Raw genomic sequence first — 20,486 nt, forward strand, 5'->3', positions numbered from 1 at the left:
CAGCGACAAGGCTGTATCAGGTACAAGGCTGTATCAGGTACAAGGCTGTATCATGACAAGGCTGTATCAGTGACATGGCTGTATCAGCGACAAGGCTGTATCAGGTACAAGGCTGTATCAGTTACAAGGCTGTATCAGTGACAAGGCTGTATCCGTTACAAGGCTGTATCCGTGACAAGGCTGTATCAGGTACAAGGCTGTATCAGTGACAAGGCTGTATCAGTGACAAGGCTGTATCAGTGACAAGGCTGTATCAGTGACAAGGCTGTATCAGGAACAAGGCTGTATCAGGTACAAGGCTGTATCAGGTACAAGGCTGTATCAGTGACAAGGCTGTATCAGGTACAAGGATGTATCAGTGACAAGGCTGTATCAGCGACAAAACTGTATCAGCTACAAGGCTGTATCAGGTACAAGGCTGTATCAGGACAAGGCTGTATCAGTACAAGGCTGTATCAGTGACAAGGCTGTATCAGTACAAGGCTGTATCAGTACAAGGCTGTATCAGTGACAAGGCTGTATCAGGTACAAGGCTGTATCAGGTACAAGGCTGTATCAGGACAAGGCTGTATCAGTACAAGGCTGTATCAGGTACAAGGTTGTATCAGTGACAAGGCTGTATCAGATACAAGGCTGTATCAGTGACAAGGCTGTATCAGTGACAAGGCTGTATCAGGTACAAGGCTGTATCAGTGACAAGGCTGTATCAGGTACAAGGCTGTATCAGTGACAAGGCTGTATCAGTGACAAGGCTGTATCAGTGACAAGGCTGTATCAGTGACAAGGCTGTATCAGTGACAAGGCTGTATCAGCCACAAGGCTGTATCAGGTACAAGGCTGTATCAGGTACAAGGCTGTATCAGGTACAAGGCTGTATCAGTGACAAGGCTGTATCAGGTACAAGGCTGTATCAGTACAAGGCTGTATCAGGGACAAGGCTGTATCAGGTACAAGGCTGTATCAGTGACAAGGCTGTATCAGGACAAGGCTGTATCAGGTACAAGGCTGTATCAGTGACAAGGCTGTATCAGGTACAAGGCTGTATCAGTACAAGGCTGTATCAGGACAAGGCGGACAAGGCTGTATCAGTTACAAGGCTTTATCAGGTACAAGGATGTATCAGGTACAAGGCTGTATCAGGTACAAGGCTGTATCAGGTACAAGGCTGTAACAGTACAAGGCTGTATCAGTGTCAAGGCTGTATCAGTGACAAGGCTGTATCAGTGACAAGGCTGTATCAGTGACAAGGCTGTACCAGTGACAAGGCTGTATCAGTGACAAGGCTGTATCAGTGACAAGGCTGTATCAGCGACAAGGCTGTGTCAGGTACAAGGCGATATCAGGTACAAGGCTGTATCAGGTACAAGGCTGTATCATGTACAAGGCTGTATCAGTGACAAGGCTGTATCAGTGACAAGGCTGTATCAGCGACAAGGCTGTAACAGCGACAAGGCTGTAACAGTGACAAGGCTGTATCAGTGACAAGGCTGTTTCAGGTACAAGGCTGTATCAGTGACAAGGCTGTATCAGTGACAAGGCTGTATCAGTAACAAGGCTGTAATAGTGACAAGGCTGTATCAAGTACAAGGCTGTATCAAGGTCAAGGCTGTATCAGGGACAAGGCTGTATCAATGACAAGGCTGTATCAGCGACAAGGCTGTAGCAGGTACACGGATGTATCAGGTACAACGCTGTTATCAGGTAGAAGGCTGTATCAGGTACAAGGCTGTATCAGGTATAAGGCTGTATCAGTTATAAGGCTGTATCAGTGACAAGGCAGTATGAGGAACAAGGCTGTACCAGTGACAAGGTAGTATCAGGTACAAGGCTGTATCAGCGACAAGGCTGTAACAGGTACAAGGCTGTATCAGCGACAAGGCTGTATCAGCGACAAGGCTATAACAAGAACAAGGATGTATCAGTGACAAGGCTGTATCAGGTACAAGGCTGTATCAGCGACAAGGCTGTATCAGTGACAAGGCTATAATAGTGACAAGGCTGTATCAAGTACAAGGCTGTATCAGTGACAAGGCTGTATCAGCAAAAAGGCTGTATCAGTGAAAAGGCTCTAACAGTGACAAGGCTGTATCAGGTACAAGGCTGTATCAGGTACAAGGCTGTATCAGGTACAAGGCTATAACAGCGACAGGGCTGTATCAGTGACAAGGTTGTATCAGGTACAAGGCTGTACCAGTGACAAGGCTTTATCAGGTACAAAGCTGTATCAGGTACAAGGCTATAACAGCGAAAAGGCTGTAACAGTGACAAGGCTGTATCAGGTACAAGGCTGTATCAGGTATAAGGCTGTATCAGCGACAAGGCTGTATCAGGTACAAGGCTGTATCAATGACAAGGCTGTATAAGGTACAAGGCTGTATCAGCGACAAGACTGTATCAGTGACAAGGCTGTACCAGTGACAAGGCTGTACCAGTGACAAGGCTGTATCAGGTACAAGGCTGCATCAGGTACAAGGCTGTATCAGCGACAAGGCTGTATGAGCGACAAGGCTGTATCAGCGACAAGGCTATAACAGCGACAAGGATGTATCAGTGACAAGGCTGTATCAGGGTCAAGGCTGCATCAGGGACAAGGCTGTATCAGGTACATGGCTGTATCAGGTACAAGGCTGTATCAGGTACAAGGCTGTACCAGTGACAAGGCTGTATTAGGTACAAGGCTGTATCAGCGACAAGGCTGTATCACCGACAAGGCTGTATCAGGTAAAAGGCTGTATCAGTGACAAGGCTGTTTCAGGTACATGGCTGTATCAGTGACAAGGCTGTATAAGGTACAAGGCTGTATCAGTAACAAGGCTGTAATAGTGACAAGGCTGTATCAAGTACAAGGCTGTATCAGGGTCAAGGCTGTATCAGGGACAAGGCTGTATCAATGACAAGGCTGTATCAGCGACAAGGCTGTAGCAGGTACACGGCTGTATCAGGTACAACGCTGTTATCAGGTAGAAGGCTGTATCAGGTACAAGGCTGTATCAGGTATAAGGCTGTATCAGTTATAAGGCTGTATCAGTGACAAGGCAGTATGAGGAACAAGGCTGTACCAGTGACAAGGTAGTATCAGGTACAAGGCTGTATCAGCGACAAGGCTGTAACAGGTACAAGGCTGTATCAGCGACAAGGCTGTATCAGCGACAAGGCTATAACAAGAACAAGGATGTATCAGTGACAAGGCTGTATCAGGTACAAGGCTGTATCAGCGACAAGGCTGTATCAGTGACAAGGCTATAATAGTGACAAGGCTGTATCAAGTACAAGGCTGTATCAAGTACAAGGCTGTATCAGGGTCAAGGCTTTATCCGGGAAAAGACTGTGTCAATGACAAGGCTGTATCTTCGACAAGGCTGTAGCAGTTACACGGCTGTATCAGGTACAAGGCTGTATCAGGTACAAGACTGTATCAGGTACAAGGCTGTATCAGTGACAAGGCTGTATCAGTGACAAGGCTGTATCAGTTACAAGGCTGTACCAGTGACAAGGCTGTATCAGGTACAAGGCTGTATCAGCGACAAGGCTGTATCAGGTACAAGGTTGTACCAGGGACAAGGCTGTATCAGCGACAAGGCTGTATCAGCGACAAGGCTGTATCAGCGACAAGGCCGTAATAGTGACAAGGCTGTATCAAGTACAAGGCTGTATCAGGGAAAAGGCTGTATCGGGACAAGGCTGTATCGGGGAAAGGCTGTATCAGCAACAAGGCTGTATCAGCGACAAGGCTGTATCAGCGACAAGGCTGTATCAGGTACAAGGCTTTATCAGGTACAAGGCTGTTATCAGGTACAAGGCTGTTATCAGGTACAAGGCTGTATCAGCGACAAGGCTGTATCAGGTACAAGGCTGTATCAGCGACAAGGCTGTATCAGGTACAAGGCTGTACCAGTGACAAAACTGTATCTTGTACAAGGCTGTATCAGCGACAAGGCTGTATCAGGTACAAGGCTGTACCAGTGACATGGCTGTATCAGGTACAAGGCTGTATCAGAGACGAGGCTGTATCAGGTACAAGGCTGTATCAGCGACAAGGCTATATCAGTGACAAGGCTGTATCAGTGACAAGGCTGTATCAGGTACAAGGCTGTATCAGTGATAAGGCTGTATCAGTGACAAGGCTGTACCAGCGACAAGGCTGTAACAGGTACAAGGCTGTATCAGTGACAAGGCTGTAACAGTGACAAGGCTGTATCAGGTACAAGGCTGTATCAGGTACAAGTCTGTATCAGGTACAAGGCTGTATCAATGACAAGGCCGTATCAGCGACAAGGCCTTATCAGCGACAAGGCCGTATCAGCGACCAGGCTGTATCAGCGACAAGGCTGTATCAGGTACAAGGCTGTTTCAGCTACAAGGCTGTATCAGGTACAAGGCTGTATCAGCGACAAGGCTGTATCAGGTACAAGGCTGTATCAGCGACAAGGCTGTATCAGCGACAAGGCTGTATCAGCGACAAGGCTGTATCAGGTACAAAGCTGTATCAGCGACAAGGCTGTATCAGTGACAAGGCTGTATCAGGTACAAGGCTGTATCAGTGACAAGGCTGTATCAGTGACAAGGCTGTATCAGGTACAAGGCTGTATCAGTGACAAGGCTGTATCAGGTACAAGGCTGCATCAGCGACAAGGCTGCATCAGGTACAAGGCTGTATCAGGTACAAGGCTGTATCAGTGACAAGGCTGTACCAGTGACAAGGCTGTATCAGGTACAAGGCTGTATCAGGTACAAGGCTGTATCAGGTACAAGGCTGTATCAGGTACAAGGCTATAACAGCGACAGGGCTGTATCAGTGACAAGGTTGTATCAGGTACAAGGCTGTACCAGTGACAAGGCTTTATCAGGTACAAAGCTGTATCAGGTACAAGGCTATAACAGCGAAAAGGCTGTAACAGTGACAAGGCTGTATCAGGTACAAGGCTGTATCAGGTATAAGGCTGTATCAGCGACAAGGCTGTATCAGCGACAAGGCTGTATCAGGTACAAGGCTGTATCAGGTACAAGGCTGTATCAATGACAAGGCTGTATAAGGTACAAGGCTGTATCAGCGACAAGACTGTATCAGGTACAAGGCTGTACCAGTGACAAGGCTGTACCAGTGACAAGGCTGTACCAGTGACAAGGCTGTACCAGTGACAAGGCTGTATCAGGTACAAGGCTGCATCAGGTACAAGGCTGTATCAGCGACAAGGCTGTATCAGCGACAAGGCTGTATCAGTGTCAAGGCTGTATCAGGACAAGGCTGTATCAGGGTCAAGGCTGTCATCAGTGACAAGGCTGTATCAGTACAAGGCTGCTATCAGTACAAGGCCTGTATCAGGGACAAGGCTGTATCAGTGACAAGTCTGTATCAGTACAAGGCTGAATCAGCGACAAGGCTGTATCAGTCCAAGGCTGTATCAGCTACAAGGCTGTATCAGGTACAAGCTGTATCAGGTACAAGGTGATATCAGGTACAAGGCTGTATCAGTACAAGGCTGTATCAGGTACAAGGCTGCTATCAGTGTCAAGGCTGTATCAGGGACAAGGCTGTTCAGTGACAAGGCTGTATCAGCGACGAGGCTGTATCAGTGAGAAGGCTGTATCAGGGACAAGGCTGTATCAGTGACAAGGCTGTATCAGCGACAAGGCTGTATCAGCGACAAGTCTGTATCAGCGACAAGGCTGTATCAGCGACAAGGCTGTATCAGGTACAAGGCTGTATCAGGTACAAGGCTGTATCACTGTCAAGGCTGTATTAGCTACAAGGCGGCATCAGTGTCAAGCCTGTATCAGTGTCATGGCGATATCAGTGACAAGGCTGTATCAGGTACAAGGCTGTATCAGGTACAAGGATGTATCAGTGACAAGGCTGTATCAGCGACAAGGCTGTAACAGTGAAAAGGCTGTATCAGTGACAAGGCTGTATCAACGACAAGGTTGTATCAGCGACAAGGCTGTATCAGCGACAAGGCTGTATCAGCGACAAGGCTGTATCAGGTACAAGGCTGTATCAGTGAAAAGGCTGCATCAGGTAAAAGGCTGCATCAGGTACAAGGCTATAACAGCGACAAGGCTGTATCAGTGACAGGGCTGTATCAGGTTCAAGGCTATATCAGGTACAAGGCTGCATCCGTGACAAGGCTATATCAATGACAAGGCTGTAACAGTGACAAGGCTGTATCAGTGACAAGGCTGTATCAACGACAAGGCTGTATCAACGACAAGTCTGTATCAGCGACAAGGCTGTATCAGCGACAAGGCTGTATCAGGTACAAGGCTGTATCAGTGAAAAGGCTGTATCAGTGACAAGGCTGTATCAGTGACAAGGGTGTATCAGTGACAAGGCAGAATCAGGTACAAGGCTGTATCAGTGTCAAGGCTGTATAAGGTACAAGGCTGCATCAGTGTCAAGGCTGTATCAGTGTCAAGGCTGTATCAGTGACAAGGCTGTATCAGTGAAAAGGCTGTATCAGTGAAAAGGCTCTACCAGTGACAAGGCTGTATCAGGTACAAGGCTGTATCAGGTACAAGGCTGTATCAGGTACAAGGCTGTAGCAGGTACAAGGCTGTATCAGGTACAAGGCTGTAACAGCGACAGGGCTGTATCAGTGACAAGGTTGTATCAGGTACAAGGCTCTACCAGTGACAAGGCTTTATCAGGTACAAAGCTGTATCAGGTACAAGGCTATAACAGCGAAAAGGCTGTAACAGTGACAAGGCTGTATCAGGTACAAGGCTGTATCAGGTATAAGGCTGTATCAGCGACAAGGCTGTATCAGCGACAAGGCTGTATCAGCGACAAGGCTGTATCAGCGACAAGGCTGTATCAGCGACAAGGCTGTATCAGCGACAAGGCTGTAACAATGACAAGGCTGTATCAGTGACAAGGCGGTATCAACGACAAGGTTGTATCAGCGACAAGGATGTATCAGGTATAAGGCTGTATCAGCGACAAAGCTGTATCAGCTACACGGCTGTATCAGGTACAAGGCTGTATCAATGACAAGGCTGTATAAGGTACAAGGCTGTATCAGCGACAAGGCTGTACCAGTGACAAGGCTGTACCAGTGACAAGGCTGTACCAGTGACAAGGCTGTATCAGGTACAAGGCTGCATCAGGTACAAGGCTGTATCAGCGACAAGGCTGTATCAGCGACAAGGCTGTATCAGCGACAAGGCTATAACAGCGACAAGGATGTATCAGTGACAAGGCTGTATCAGGGTCAAGGCTGCATCAGGGACAAGGCTGTATCAGGTACATGGCTGTATCAGGTACAAGGCTGTTATCAGGTACAAGGCTGTATCAGGTACAAGGCTGTATCAGGTACAAGGCTGTATCAGGTACAAGGCTGTACAAGTGACAAGGCTGTATTAGGTACAAGGCTGAATCAGCGACAAGGCTGTATCAGCGACAAGGCTGTATCAGCGACAAGGCTGTATCAGATACAATGCTGTATGAGGTACAATGCTGTATCAGGTACAAGGCTGTATCAGTGTCAAGGCTGTATCAGGTACAAGGCTGCAGCAGGGTCAAGGTGGTATCAGTGTCGAGGCTGTATCAGTGACAAGGCTGTATCAGTGACAAGGCTGTATCAGTGACAAAGCTGTATCAGTGACAAGGCTTTACCAGTGACAAGGCTGTATCAGCGACAAGGTTGTATCAGCGATGAGGCTGTATCAAGTACAAGGCTGTATCAGGTACAAGGCTGTATCAGTGACAAGGCTGTAACAACGACAATGCTCTGTCAGGTACAAGGCTGTATCAGTGACAAGGCTGTATCAGCGACAAGGCTGTATCAGGTACACGGCTATATCAGGTACAAGGCTGTATCAGGTACAAGGCTGTATCAGTGACAAGGCTGTATCAGCGACAAGGCTGTAACAGCGACAAGGCTGTAACAGCGACAAGGCTGTATCAGGTAAAAGGCTGAATCAGTGACAAGGCTGTTTCAGGTACATGGCTGTATCAGTGACAAGGCTGTATCAGGTACAAGGCTGTACCAGTGACAAGGCTGTATCAGGTACAAGGCTGTACCAGTGACAGGGCTGAATCAGGTACAAGGCTGTATCAGTAACAAGGCTGTAACAGCGACAACGCTCTATCAGGTACAAGGCTGTATCAGGGACAAGGCTGTATCAGTGACAAGGCTGTATCAGCGACAAGGCTGTATCAGCGACAAGTCTGTATCAGCGACAAGGCTGTATCAGCGACAAGGCTGTATCAGGTACAAGGCTGTATCAGGTACAAGGCTGTATCAGGTACAAGGCTGTATCACTGTCAAGGCTGTATTAGGTACAAGGCTGCATCAGTGTCAAGGCTGTATCAGTGTCATGGCGATATCAGTGACAAGGCTGTATCAGTGACAAGGCTGTATCAGTGAAAAGGCTGTACCAGTGACAAGGCTGTATCAGGTACAAGGCTGTATCAGGTACAAGGCTGTGTCAGGTACAAGGCTGTGTCAGGTACAAGGCTGTGTCAGGTACAAGGCTGTATCAGGTACAAGGCTATAAAAGCGACAAGGCTGTATCAGTGACAAGGCTGTATCAGTGACAAGGCTGTATCAGGTACAAGGCTGTAACATCAACAAGGCTGTAACATCAACAAGGCTGTATCAGTGACAAGGCTGTATCAGGTACAAGGCTGTATCAGTGACAAGGCTGTATCAGTGACAAGGCTGTATCAGTAACAAGGCTGTAATAGTGACAAGGCTGTATCAAGTACAAGGCTGTATCAAGGTCAAGGCTGTATCAGGGACAAGGCTGTATCAATGACAAGGCTGTATCAGCGACAAGGCTGTAGCAGGTACACAGATGTATCAGGTACAACGCTGTTATCAGGTAGAAGGCTGTATCAGGTACAAGGCTGTATCAGGTATAAGGCTGTATCAGTTATAAGGCTGTATCAGTGACAAGGCAGTATGAGGAACAAGGCTGTACCAGTGACAAGGTAGTATCAGGTACAAGGCTGTATCAGAGACAAGGCTGTAACAGGTACAAGGCTGTATCAGCGACAAGGCTGTATCAGCGACAAGGCTATAACAAGAACAAGGATGTATCAGTGACAAGGCTGTATCAGGTACAAGGCTGTATCAGCGACAAGGCTGTATCAGTGACAAGGCTATAATAGTGACAAGGCTGTATCAAGTACAAGGCTGTATCAAGTACAAGGCTGTATCAGGGTCAAGGCTTTATCAGGGAAAAGACTGTGTCAATGACAAGGCTGTATCTGCGACAAGGCTGTAGCAGTTACACGGCTGTATCAGGTACAAGGCTGTATCAGGTACAAGACTGTATCAGGTACAAGGCTGTATCAGTGACAAGGCTGTATCAGTTACAAGGCTGTACCAGTGACAAGGCTGTATCAGGTACAAGGCTGTATCAGCGACAAGGCTGTATCAGGTACAAGGTTGTACCAGGGACAAGGCTGTATCAGCGACAAGGCTGTATCAGTGACAAGGCTGTATCAGCGACAAGGCTGTATCAGCGACAAGGCTGTATCAGCGACAAGGCTGTATCAGGTACACGGCTATATCAGGTACAAGGCTGTATCAATGACAAGGCTGTATCATGTACAAGGCTGTATCAGGTACAAGGCTGTATCAGTGACAAGGCTGTATCAGTGACAAGGCTGTAACAGCGACAAGGCTGTATCAGGTAAAAGGCTGTATCAGTGACAAGGCTGTTTCAGGTACATGGCTGTATCAGTGACAAGGCTGTATAAGGTACAAGGCTGTATCAGTAACAAGGCTGTAATAGTGACAAGGCTGTATCAAGTACAAGGCTGTATCAAGGTCAAGGCTGTATCAGGGACAAGGCTGTATCAATGACAAGGCTGTATCAGCGACAAGGCTGTAGCAGGTACACGGATGTATCAGGTACAACGCTGTTATCAGGTAGAAGGCTGTATCAGGTACAAGGCTGTATCAGGTATAAGGCTGTATCAGTTATAAGGCTGTATCAGTGACAAGGCAGTATGAGGAACAAGGCTGTACCAGTGACAAGGTAGTATCAGGTACAAGGCTGTATCAGCGACAAGGCTGTAACAGGTACAAGGCTGTATCAGCGACAAGGCTGTATCAGCGACAAGGCTATAACAAGAACAAGGATGTATCAGTGACAAGGCTGTATCAGGTACAAGGCTGTATCAGCGACAAGGCTGTATCAGTGACAAGGCTATAATAGTGACAAGGCTGTATCAAGTACAAGGCTGTATCAAGTACAAGGCTGTATCAGGGTCAAGGCTTTATCCGGGAAAAGACTGTGTCAATGACAAGGCTGTATCTTCGACAAGGCTGTAGCAGTTACAAGGCTGTATCAGGTACAAGGCTGTATCAGGTACACGGCTGTATCAGGAACAAGGCTGTATCAGTGAAAAGGCTGTATCAGTGACAAGGCTGTATCAGTGACAAGGCTGTAGCAGTGACAAGGCTGTATCAGGTACAAGGCTGTATCAGCGACAAGGCTGTATCAGGTACAAGGCTGTACCAGTGAAAAGGCTGTATCAGCGACAAGGCTGTATCAGCGACAAGGCTGTATCAGCGACAAGGCCGTAATAGTGACAAGGCTGTATCAAGTACAAGGCTGTATCAGGGAAAAGGCTGTATCGGGACAAGGCTGTATCGGGGAAAGGCTGTATCAGCAACAAGGCTGTATCAGCGACAAGGCTGTATCAGCGACAAGGCTGTATCAGGTACAAGGCTTTATCAGGTACAAGGCTGTTATCAGGTACAAGGCTGTTATCAGGTACAAGGCTGTATCAGCGACAAGGCTGTATCAGGTACAAGGCTGTATCAGCGACAAGGCTGTATCAGGTACAAGGCTGTACCAGTGACAAAACTGTATCTTGTACAAGGCTGTATCAGCGACAAGGCTGTATCAGGTACAAGGCTGTACCAGTGACATGGCTGTATCAGGTACAAGGCTGTATCAGAGACGAGGCTGTATCAGGTACAAGGCTGTATCAGCGACAAGGCTATATCAGTGACAAGGCTGTATCAGTGACAAGGCTGTATCAGGTACAAGGCTGTATCAGTGATAAGGCTGTATCAGTGACAAGGCTGTACCAGCGACAAGGCTGTAACAGGTACAAGGCTGTATCAGTGACAAGGCTGTAACAGTGACAAGGCTGTATCAGGTACAAGGCTGTATCAGGTACAAGTCTGTATCAGGTACAAGGCTGTATCAATGACAAGGCCGTATCAGCGACAAGGCCTTATCAGCGACAAGGCCGTATCAGCGACCAGGCTGTATCAGCGACAAGGCTGTATCAGGTACAAGGCTGTTTCAGCTGCAAGGCTGTATCAGGTACAAGGCTGTATCAGCGACAAGGCTGTATCAGGTACAAGGCTGTATCAGCGACAAGGCTGTATCAGCGACAAGGCTGTATCAGCGACAAGGCTGTATCAGGTACAAAGCTATATCAGCGACAAGGCTGTATCAGTGACAAGGCTGTATCAGGTACAAGGCTGTATCAGTGACAAGGCTGTATCAGTGACAAGGCTGTATCAGGTACAAGGCTGTATCAGTGACAAGGCTGTATCAGGTACAAGGCTGCATCAGCAACAAGGCTGCATCAGCAACAAGGCTGTATCAGGTACAAGGCTGTATCAGGTACAAGGCTGTATCAGCGACAAGGCTGTATCAGGTACATGGCTGTATCAGGTACAAGGCTGTATCAGCGACAAGGCTGTATCAGCCACAAGGCGAGTGTGCCTGAAACTTCAAGTGACCACGAGAGATGCTCTTGGTTACAGATTGTGAGCTTACTTTCTCCCAATGTCCAAACCTTGTGCCTGCTGCTGCCAGCTACTGCTGGTATTGGCTATCTTGGCAAGCACCCAAGGGCAGGTCCCTCGCACTTGCGCCAGTGATTGGCACATAGCAAATCGCATGTGCTGCCCACACTGGTGGGGCGACGGCTCACCCTGTGGGAGTGCCTCAGGCCGGGGTTACTGCCAGGAGCTGGCACTGCCGTCACCCTGGTCAGATGGGCAGGTGGGTGAGGGGCGCGCCACCCATTTCCGCCTAGGCTGGCCGTCCTACTTCTTCAGCTGGCTGTGCGCGTGCCAACGGGGATGTGGCGGTGTGGACTGTGGGGAGTGTGCCCCCGGCCGGGTGGGCTCACAATGCCAGCGGCGACGCCTGGTGGAGAGGCGGGATCTGCGGCAGATGTCAGTGTCTGAGCGGGACCTCTTCCTGGACCGCCTCCTGCTTGCCAAGCGCACAGTCAGCTCCCGATACGTCATCTATACAAGCTCCAGTCCTGAGCCCGGCTCGCCGCTCCATGTCCGTGATGCCAGCCTCAACGACATCTTGGCCTGGGCACACTATCTCTGTGCCAAGCCCCAGGGGGATGGCCAGCTGAGTACCTACGCCCACCGGGGACCTGCCTTCCCCTGTTGGCACCATGTCTACCTCCTGTCCTTTGAGAGGGAGATGAGAAACCTGACTGGAGAGCAGGATTTCTACCTCCCATACTGGGCCTGGGCAGGACAGCAGAGCTGTGACATCTGCATTGACCATATCTTCGGTTCCAATGATGCACAAGGGGTCCTCAGTCAGACCTCCTGCTTCTGCAGCTGGCTGGTAAGATCAACTCACTGTTCATGTCGGCTTTAACACCTCTCTCCCCACTCAATCTCCAACTCCTCTAAGATACCACCCACAATCCATCTCCCTCTCTCTCTCTCTGTCCATGTCTCTCTCTCCTGCTGTTTCTCTATTTCTGTTTCTCACTCTACCTCCATCTTTCTCACTGACTCTCTCTTTCCCTCTCTCTGTTTCTCTCTCTTACTGTCTCTGCCCGTCTCTTTCACTGACTCTCTTTTCCTCTCTCTGTCTCTATTTCTCGCTCTCACTGTCTCTGCCTCTGAATCTCTTTGACTCTTTCTCTGAATCTCTCTCTTTCTCAGTCTCCCTCTCAGTGTCACACTGTCTCTCACTCTCTTTCCCCATCCCCATCCACCACTACTCTCCTCTGTCTGGCTGAACTTGTTCTCTCACTAAACAATTTCTCCTTTAACTCCTCTCACTTCCTCCAAATAAAAGGTGTAGCTATGGGTATCCGCATGGGCCCCAGCTATGCCTGTCTCTTTATGGGGTATGTGGAACATTCCTTGTTCCAGTCCTGCTCCGGTCCCCTCCCACAACTCTTTCTCCGGTACATCGACGATTACTTCGGTGCTGCTTCATGCTCTCGTCGGGACTTAGAAAAATTTATTAATTTTGCTTCCAATCTCCACCCCTCCATCATTTTCACATGGTCCATCTCTGACACTTCCCTTCCCTTCCTTGACCTTTCTGTCTCAATCTCTGGTGATAGACTGTCCACCAATATCCATTACAAACCCACCGACTCCCACAGCTACCTCGACTACAGCTCCTCACACCCCGCTTCCTGTAAGGACTCATTCTCTCAGTTCCTTCGCCTCCGTCACATCTGTTCTGATGATGCCACTTCCCAAAACAGTTCCTCTGACAGGTCTTCCTTCTTCCTTAACTGAGGTTTTCCACCCACGGTGGTTGACAGGGCCTAACCGTGTCCAGCCCATCTCCCGCGCATCCGCTCTCACACCTTCTCCTCCCTCCCAGAAACGTGATAGGGTCCCCCTTGTCCTCACTTATCACCCCACCAGCCTCCACATTCAAAGGATCATCCTCCGCCATTTCCGCCAACTCCAGCAATATGCCACCACCAAACCCATCTTCCCTTCACCCCCCCCGGTGGCATTTCATAGGGATCATACCCTATGGGACGCCCTGGTCCAATCCTCCATCACACCCTACACCTCATCCCCCTCCCATGGCACCTTCCCATGCAACTACAGAAGGTGCAATACCTGCCCCTTCACTTCCCCCCTCCTCACCGTCCAAGGGCCCAAACATTCCTTTCAAGTGAAGCAGCATTTCACTTGCACTTCCCTCAATTTAGTCTACTGCATTCGCTGCTCCCAGTGTGGTCTCCTCTACATTGGAGAGACCAAACACAGACTGGATGACCGCTTTGCAGAACACCTTCGGTCTGTCCGCAAGAATGACCCAGACCTCCCTGTCCACTGCCATTTCAACACTCCACCCTGCTCTCATGTCCACATGTCTGTCCTTGGCCTGCTGCATTGTTCCAGTGAAGCCCAACGCAAACTGGAGGAACAGCACCTCATCTTCCGATTAGGCACTTTATAGTGTTCCGGGCTTAATATTGAATTCAACAATTTCAGATGATGTACTCTCTCCTCCATCCCCACCCCCTTTCCAATCCCCCTTTTCCCAATAATTCACAATTTTTAAAAAATATATACGTTTGTCTTTTCCCACCTATTTTAAAATTTATTTCGATCTATTGTTTTATCTCCACCTTTTAGCCCATTTCGATCCCTTCCCCCCCACCCCAACCCCACCAGGGCCATTTGCCCTGTCCTACCTGCTATCCTTAATGTCCCTATTAGCACATTCCATAGATAATATCACCACCGTCAACACCCCTTTTGTCTATGATTTTTTTGGCAATCTCTTCTTTGCCTCCACCTATCACTGCTCCTCTATCCAGCTCTACGTGTCCCACCCCCATCAACCAGGTTATATTTCACCTCATTTCTCTATTTCCTTCGTTCTGTTGAAGGGTCATTCAGACCTGAAACGTTAACTGTGTTCCTCTCCGCAGATGCTGTCAGACCTGCTGAGTTTTTCCAGGTATTTTTCTTTTTGTCAATCTCTCTTTGTTTGTCTCGGACTCTCATAGTGTCATTTGTGGCTCAGAATACACATTCAAATCCCACCACAGCAGCTGGTGGAAGTTCAATTCAATCAATAAATCTGGAGTTGAAAGCTAGTGCCAGGAATGGTGACCATGAAACTATCATCAATTGTTGAAAAAACCCATCTGGTTCACTAATGTCCTTTAGGAAAGGAAATCTGCCATTCTTACCCGGTCTGGCCAGCATGTGACTCCAGACACACCTTTTTGTGGTTGACTCTTAACTGCCCTCTGAAATGGCCGAGCAGAGCCACTCAGTTCAAGGGCAATTAGAGATGGGTAACAAATGCTGGCCTTGCGGACAATGCTCACAACCCATGAAAAAAATAAAGAAAAAAAAGTAGACCATTCAGCCCATCAAGTCCATGCTGGCCCTCTGGACAGCAATCCAGTCAGTCCCAGACCCCCATTTATCCCTGTTTCCCCTCAAGTTCTCATCCATTTTCCTTTTCACATCATTCATCATCTCCACTTCCACCACCGCGTGGGGTTCCAGAACATCACCTCTCGCTGTGTTAAAACACTTCTTGCCCACATTCCTTCTGCATCTCTTGCCTGAAATGAAAACTCTGTGTTCCCCAGTCCTTGTACGATCAGCTAATGGGACAGCCACCTTGTCTAGCTTAATAAACCCTGTCAACACCTCGTTCATTTCTAACAAATCTCCCATCAACCTCCTGTGATTCAAGGAGATCAATCGCAGCATTTCCCATCGAAACTTGTGACTAAAATCTCCCATCCCCAGAAGCATCATGGTAAAACTTTTCTCTCTCTCTTTCATTACCTCTGTCACTGATTCTCCCTCCTTCCCTTGTTCTCTCACTACTGCTGCCACTGATTCTCTTTCTCTGTGTCTCTCTCTTTCACTTCCTGTCACTGATTCTCTCCTTCTCTTATGACCTGTGCCACGAAGTCTCTTCCTCTCTCAATGCCTCAGTCACTGGTTCTCTAACACTGCCTGTCACACATTTTCTATACCTGTTTCTGATTGCCTGTCACTGATTCTCTCTCTCTCACTGCCTCTGTCACTGATTCTCTCTCTCTCTTTCACTACCTCTGTCACTGATTCTCTCTCTCTCACTACCTCTGTCACTGATTCTCTCTCTCCCACTACCTCTGTCACTGATTCTCTCTCTCTCACTACCTCTGTCATTGATTCTCTCTCTCACTGCCTCTGTCACTGATTCTCTCTCTCTCTCTCACTACCTCTGTCACTGATTCTCTCTCTCACTACCTCTGTCACTGATTCTCTCTCTCTCACTACCTGTCACTGATTCTCTCTCTCACTACCTCTGTCACTGATTCTCTCTCTCACTACCTCTGTCACTGATTCTCTCTCTCACTACCTCTGTCACTGATTCTCTCTCTCTCACTGCCGCTGTCACTAATTCTCTCTCTCACTACCTCTGTCACTGATTCTCTCTCTCTCTCTCATTGCCGCTGTCATTGGTTCTCTCTCTCTCACTGCCTGTCACTGATTCTCTCTCACTCTCTCACTGCCTGTCACTGATTCTCTCTCTCTCTGCCTCTGTCACTGATTCCCTCTCTCTCACTGCCTCTGTCACTGATCATCTATATCTCTCTCGATGTCTGTCACTGATTCTGTATCTCTTTTTGTCTCTGACTCTCTCTGCCTCTGCCACTGATTCTCTCTCACTGCCTTTGTCACTGATTCTCTCTCTCTCACTGCCTCTTTCACTGATTCTCTCTCTCTCTCTGCCTCTGTCATTGATTCTCTCACTCACTGCCTGAGTCACTGATTCTCTCTCTCACTGCCTGAGTCACTGATTCTCTCTGAAGTGTGTGCATATATGTGTGTATGTATGTGTGTGTGTATGTGTGTGTGTATCTATGTATGTGTGTGTGTATGTGTATGTGTGTGTATGTGTGTCTGTGTGTGTATGTGTGTGTGTATATTTATGTGTGTGTACGTATGTGCGTTTGCATGTATGTATGTGTATTTGTATGCATGTATGTGTGTGTGCATTTGTGTGTGTATGTATGTGTGTCTGTGTGTGTATCTATGTATGTGTGTGTGTGTATGTGTATGTATTTATGTGTGTATCTATGTATGTGTGTGTGTGTGTGCATGTATGTGTGTGTGTATGTATGTATGCGTGTGTGTGTGTGTGTGTGTGTATGTATGTGTGTGTATGTATATTGTGTGTGTGTATGTATGTGTGTGTATGTGTATGTATGCGCGTATGTATGTGTACCTATGTATGTGTGTGTGTATCTATGTATGTGTGTGTATGTGTATGTATGGGTGTATATGTATGTATGTGTGTGTGTGTGTATGTATATGTATGTCTGTATATGTGTGTGTGTTTGTGTGTGTATGTGTATGTATGTGTGTGTGTATGTGTGTGTGTGTATGTATGTGTGTGTATGTATGCATGTATGTGTGTATGTATGTGTGTGTGTATGTATGTATGTATGTGTGTGTGTGTATGTATGTGTGTGTGTATGTATGTATGTATATGTGTGTGTGTATGTATGTATGTATATGTGTGTGTGTGTATGTACGTATGTATGTGTGTGTGTATGCGCCCCTCCTCGCATTCTATGTTCTGTTCAGAACCTGTAAAGGTAGAGTCAGTGCCAATTAACAACAAAGAAAGTACCTGGACAGTTTGACTGCAGTGTTGCACAATTACTGTTTTCGCATCACATCCCATTACCTTGCCAGGTCCTTTCCACTCTTTGTAGCTTTCCCTTTAATAACATACCGTGTCTCCCTGTCTAAACGGTATTCCAGATGTTTTATGCAGTGCCATAGGGCTCGCCAAATTTTCTCCGAAACCTCACGTTTTAATGAAAGCTTTTCTGCCTGCATGCAAAGTGTTCAGGTAAGCAGGAGATGTGGAGCTAATGCTTCTAGATCAGAGGGAGGGTGCATCTGACAACACCAAAGGCAAATTGGGAAGCACTGTTCTACCCCATTGCCACTGATTCCAACCCCTGTTAACTCCCCCCACCACCCAGCACAGCCACTCATTCAGGGTTCACCCAGACCACGCCTTGTAGCCCTTCTTGCAAACATTCAGGGCCAAATGCAAGTGTCAGTTGTTGCCCTTGTCTGCCTTATTTTTTTATTGCATTCAGCAATCACAATTTTACACCCCAGTCAAGTAAAACACATGCTCCCAGCCTCACTGTTCCCGGGTTCTCTCCCCTGCTCAAGGCCCTGATGAAGCTTTTGTATTGTCCTATTGGTGTCACCAGCCTTTCCGACTACAGTTCCCATTCTGCATGTACAAAACCAAAGTCGGCAGCCACAATTTCAGAAACGAGAACATCGAGTTCCACACTGACATCCAGACGTTGGCACAATCCAAGAAAAGGGGCAACTAGACAGTGGAATGGGCCTAATCCTCTCTACTTTGACCAGGGCCCTAAAGGCCAGCTGCAGAGGTCAGACACTATACCACATCCCTGGATCCAGCCTGGGGATTTGTTGGCACAGTTTCACCCGAGTCAGTGAATTGGCCAAGTCCCCCAATCGGGACATATCACATTACACGGTACATTAAGCACCCAAGGCATCACATCCCCTGTGTCCACATTTCTTGAAAGAGTCAGGAGTTCTTTCTCATTGTTGTGAATTGTGGTGGCCTAAGAATTAACCATGGTAATTACAGAAAACTGCAGTCTTTGTGTGAACATAGCTCATCAACAGCCTTAGCTTTGTTGGCCAGCATAAGTCCTCTCCAAATGGTAATGTGTGCGTAATTTAATTGATCTTGCAGCTTAACTGACTGAATTGGGGTTGTGCGGGGTTTTGAGGGGTCTAAATTGAAAGAAGCTTACCTTTAAGGACCAGGGTTTTGGCACCATTGATGATGAGTCACAGATCTAGCATCCACCTTAAGTGTGTGTGTTGCTGTTGTCTTTGGCGATAACCACATTGAGCCATTGATTGTCACCCAAGACCTTTTCAGAGTTCCGCTTGATAATGTTTGGCCCATTTCCAGGTCAAACACACTGTGGATGTATCTGCAGAAGGACATGGATTCACCAAGTTTTAAACAAATCCTGGAGTCAGGACTGGTGAGCAAAGGATATCAACAAACACAAATTAAATAAAGGAATTTGTATATATTGTAAATTGCAATTATACATTAGAATTGCAATAAAAATATTACACTGCTTAGCAAAAAATATACGTGACCTAATTAATATCAAAATGAGAAAATAGAAAATTGAGAAGTTGTGCATTTCTCACAGATTCATTGTTTCATTTTAATTTAACTTTGGCAATGAAAATGGTAACCAGACCCTCGATGATTATTTCATATTCTTTCCTTTTCAAAGAGAAGCACTCTTGAATTGCTTGATGCCTGGGAAGGCAGGGTTGTTGTATGAGGGAGAGGTTGGGCCGACTCGGCCTGTGTTGACTGGAGTTTAGAAGAATGAGAGGGGATCTTACTGAAACATATAAAATTCTGACAGGGATGGACAGATTGAATGCAGGGACGATCTTTCCTCTAGCTGGTTGGGGGGTTCTAGAACAAGAGGTCACAATCTCAGGATATGGGGTAGGCTATTTAGGGCTGAGATGCAGAGAAACCTCTTCACTCAGATGGTGGTAAAGCTGTGGAATTCTCTCGCTAGAGTCACTGATTATACTTAAGAAGGAAATAGATAGATTTCTAAACTCTAAAGGCATCAAGGGATTATGGGGAGAGAGCAGGAATATGGCATTGAGATAGAGGATCAGCCATGATCAAATTGAAAGGCAGAGCAGCCTCAAAGGGCCGAATGAGCCACTTCTGCTTCTGTTTTCTATCTTTCCCCTCTCAAAAGCATTGACTATCTTTGTAGGATACAAGGTTCCATGGGTAGCTTTCATTCTCTAATGCCTTGTCCCGTTATCTCTTCATGTATGAACTTCAAGAGTGTGGATTTGCAAAGGAAGAACTGGCCTTTGTATGTTGCCTCTAGATGTCGCAAAGCACCTTCAGAGCCATTTAAAGCAAAGTCACTGCTGTGATGAAGGTAGCCGGGGCTCGAATCGACATGAAAGCTCTGAATCGGTCATGTTGAAAGGTAGTGAATGGGATGAAGACGTACAAGATAGCAACTGGAATAGCAAAGATTAATAACAGCACTATTCCACTGTAAAATGTCACACTTAGAGCAGGGAGATCTCTGCACAAACAGTTAGCAGGTCAGAGCTGATGTCAGGGAGTCAATTTGCAGAAAGAATGCATATAGAAAAATGTGGGCTCGTGGAGGCAGAGATCCCAGAATGGTTGAAGAAGCAGTTCGAAGCTATGATGCAAGACTGAAGCAAATGAAATAAATGGCCTGTCAGATCTCTGCCAATCTTTGTGATATTTATCATCAAAATAATCTCTTGTTCTAGCTCAGTTTGGCACAAGAAAAGCCAGAGAAACTGAACCCACACCCAAGGCCATTCACTAAAAGTCAACAAGCCAATAATTATTTTTTTGGTGGGGGCTGGTAGGGGGGATTAGCTGTGACCCTATGATCTAATTAGTTAAATAAGCACTTTTTAAGATTTGTCATAAAGGCTGTTGTGTCAAGACAAATACTACTTTAAGGAGTAGTTTCTACATTCTGATTTAAACCACCATTCACTCTCAGCTGACTGGCTGGGTACTTGCTTTGAAACTCAGATGTTTTACACTACAGCCCTGTGATTTCCCTTTACATTTACACTGCTCCTACTCGCCATGAGTCACTGACCAACAGCAGATGTGGCGAATCCAGTGAGAGCTCAAAC

General features: G+C 47.1%; 1 protein-coding gene across 1 annotated transcript; it reads left to right on the plus strand.

Moving 5' to 3' along the window:
• Nucleotides 1-11,760: 11,760 nt before the first annotated feature.
• On the plus strand, nucleotides 11,761-18,091 carry LOC121275112 (tyrosinase-like). Its single transcript, XM_041182526.1, has 2 exons — nucleotides 11,761-12,570; nucleotides 17,963-18,091. The coding sequence occupies exons 1-2, from the start codon at nucleotides 11,761-11,763 to the stop codon at nucleotides 18,089-18,091; spliced, it is 939 nt and encodes a 312-aa protein (XP_041038460.1).
• Nucleotides 18,092-20,486: the final 2,395 nt, after the last annotated feature.

Source organism: Carcharodon carcharias, unplaced genomic scaffold, assembly GCF_017639515.1.
Source record: "Carcharodon carcharias isolate sCarCar2 unplaced genomic scaffold, sCarCar2.pri U02, whole genome shotgun sequence".
NCBI lineage: Eukaryota > Metazoa > Chordata > Chondrichthyes > Lamniformes > Lamnidae > Carcharodon > Carcharodon carcharias.